General features: G+C 34.8%; 1 protein-coding gene across 2 annotated transcripts in view; it reads left to right on the forward strand.

The window, feature by feature from the left end:
* impdh2 (IMP (inosine 5'-monophosphate) dehydrogenase 2) overlaps positions 1 to 1,391 on the forward strand; it is a 23,005-nt gene extending 21,614 nt beyond the window's left edge. Inside the window, exons 13-14 of one of the 2 annotated variants that reach the window (XM_036212642.1) lie at positions 892 to 1,010; positions 1,170 to 1,391. In XM_036212642.1, coding sequence (XP_036068535.1) covers positions 892 to 1,003 — 112 coding nt within the window. In that variant the 3' untranslated portion in view covers positions 1,004 to 1,010; positions 1,170 to 1,391. The remainder of the gene's footprint in view (positions 1 to 891; positions 1,011 to 1,169) is intronic. The other variant, XM_024293683.2, reaches the window with a different exon arrangement.
* The last annotated feature ends 1,152 nt before the right edge of the window (positions 1,392 to 2,543 follow it).

A 2,543-nucleotide genomic window follows, 5' to 3' on the forward strand; every position in this document is an offset into this window, starting at 1 on the left:
AGATAAAGATTTAAAAAAAAAACTTCTCCAAAACTTCAGCTGAACAATGTGAAATCTTATAAACTGAAGCTTGTTTGGACAAAAACTACACGTGGTTCAATCTTGGTAACAAAGAAGGTGTATCTGTTAAAAAATCAAAAATTACATGAAAAACTATGAATTTAGTTCACACATTTTTACAAACACCAGCCACGCATGGAATAACTATAGTTGCTACCCTTGACAGTACATAAGAACTGCACCGAGTGAGTGTGACATCACCCAGAAACCGGCTTCACCAAATGAAGTCAGTTCAGTCGCCATTTTTCTGTGATATGGACGCTGCCATGTTGGAACGAGAAATAGCAGTGAACAGTGATTGGTTTGTGTCGATCTGAGGCAACGTTTCTATGGCAACCACACTAGCCAATAAGTTGTGAGCTTGTTAGAAGTCCACGCCCCTTAACCGCATGAAATCAGGCTACACAAAATCTTTGGAGAATTTGATATGAGACCACCCACTTTTGTTTAGGCATTTGATAAATCACTTTAAACCAGAACAGTGTGTACTACATACAAAATTAAGAAAAAAAGTTATTAAGAATGCGTTAAAAAAGGTAGTGGAGTGTTTGTGGTTTTTTTTCTGACATATATAATGATTAATAGCTGTTTATTTCTCTATTAAAGTCTGTGGAATTTTGGCTTCTTGCAGCCAGTGGGTACTTCCTGTTTGGACCATCAGGGGAAGGGGCATTCAGTCCAGTTCTTATATACAGTCAATTGTTGATACGGACCTATTACTTTGGTTTTAAATGGCTGGGGCTATTAAATGTATTCAACTTTCACTTTAAGTGTAGATTTTTGTTCAGTCCAACACTTGTCATTGTCTCACCATCTCTTTCCTTCCCTCAGAGCCATGATGTACTCTGGAGATCTGAAATTTGAGAAGAGAACAACGTCTGCTCAGGTGGAGGGCGGGATCCACAGCCTACACAGGTTCAAACCATATCCAAGTGATTTCTAACAAAAATGTGCTTGCTTTTATGTTTCATTGTTCACAAAAGTTCTTGGTTTCAGTTAAACTTCCTCTTGGTACCAGCAGTCTGTCTTAACAGGAAACCTCAGCATTCACCATGGATAGTCCTGTGATCTTTCTGACACTTGACCTTTTCTTTTTTCTTCCTTCACAGTTATGAGAAACGACTTTTTTGAGAAGAAATGAGCCTTCTGTTGGATGGTCCTTTTTAACACATACTAGTTACAAGACCTGCTTTAAGTGTCATTACACACAGAAAACGTCTATTAGACATCGGCTCGCTCACTCTTCAAAGGATCGCCAGTCTTCCAGCCAGTGTCATCTATGCATTCAGTGTTTTCTCCAAATGAAACAATAAAGTGTGATTTCCCACAAATTGTGTGTGTTTTTAAATATTTAATAAGTGTTATACTACTACTTATTACAACTGTTAATATAAATCAGTTTTTCATCACCTGATGTGGGAAGTCGGACAATTTAATCCAATGATGTTTAAATGCATTTTTTTTTCTTTTGCAATATTAACCAGGTGCTGTTAGTTACATTTTCTGACTGATATTAGGAAAAATGCCTTCAAAAAAAGACACTTTCACCTATTTTTTGCACAAATTAAAATCTATCTAGAAACGTTTCTTTACCTGCGATAATGCTAGTGTGAATGCTTTTTGCTGAAAGTAGTCGCTGAAGATGCTGAAGGGATTTGCTGAAAATTCAAAAACTGTTAAATTTGCTTACAGACTAGACTAGAAAGTTTACCTAAGTTTCTGAAAAATGTGCACTAAAATTGCTTAAAAATTCCTAATACATGTCAATTTTACAAAAAAATAACAAAAATTGTGTGTTGCTTAAATATGAGCTAAACTCAAAATTATTCCAAAAACCTTGGTAGATGTCAAATTAGCCAAAAAGCTAGTTTGTTGCTTACATACTAGTTAAACTCCAAAATAACCTCAAATTCCTCAGTAAACTAAATTAGTCTAAAACTTTAGCATGTTGCTAGAATGTTAACTAAACTCCAAATTAGCATCCCAAACCACAGTAGACGCCAAATTAGCCAAAAAGAACACATTGCTTGAATACTAGCTAAACTCTAAAATAACCTGAAATTCCTCAGTGAACTTTTCTCATTTTTATGTACATATATTAAGAAATTTAAGCGTAAAATTGCACTTCCGAGTTATTCTTTATTCAAATTGTTGTGAAAAAAGAGCAGAGGGGAAAAAAAGCATATTTGTGATGTAGAAAATGCCAGCTCCCTTCTCCGCTCTGCTCTGGTGCATCTTGTAGAGATTCATGTCTTTGTTTTTCTCATCCAGCCCAGCAGAAATAAGTTTTTTTTTTCATTTTTAATAAAAATACACAGCATCAAAATACTACAAAATGAAATTCTAACAGTTAATAAATGAAAAGGAGCAGAAAGAAGAAAATGTGTATTATCTGCCCCTATTGGTAAATCAACCAAAGTACATCAAACAAATAATAATCTTTACATAAATATCAAGCCTAGCATACATTTTAGATGAACATA

Source organism: Oryzias melastigma, linkage group LG7 (assembly GCF_002922805.2).
Source record: "Oryzias melastigma strain HK-1 linkage group LG7, ASM292280v2, whole genome shotgun sequence".
Lineage (NCBI taxonomy): Eukaryota > Metazoa > Chordata > Actinopteri > Beloniformes > Adrianichthyidae > Oryzias > Oryzias melastigma.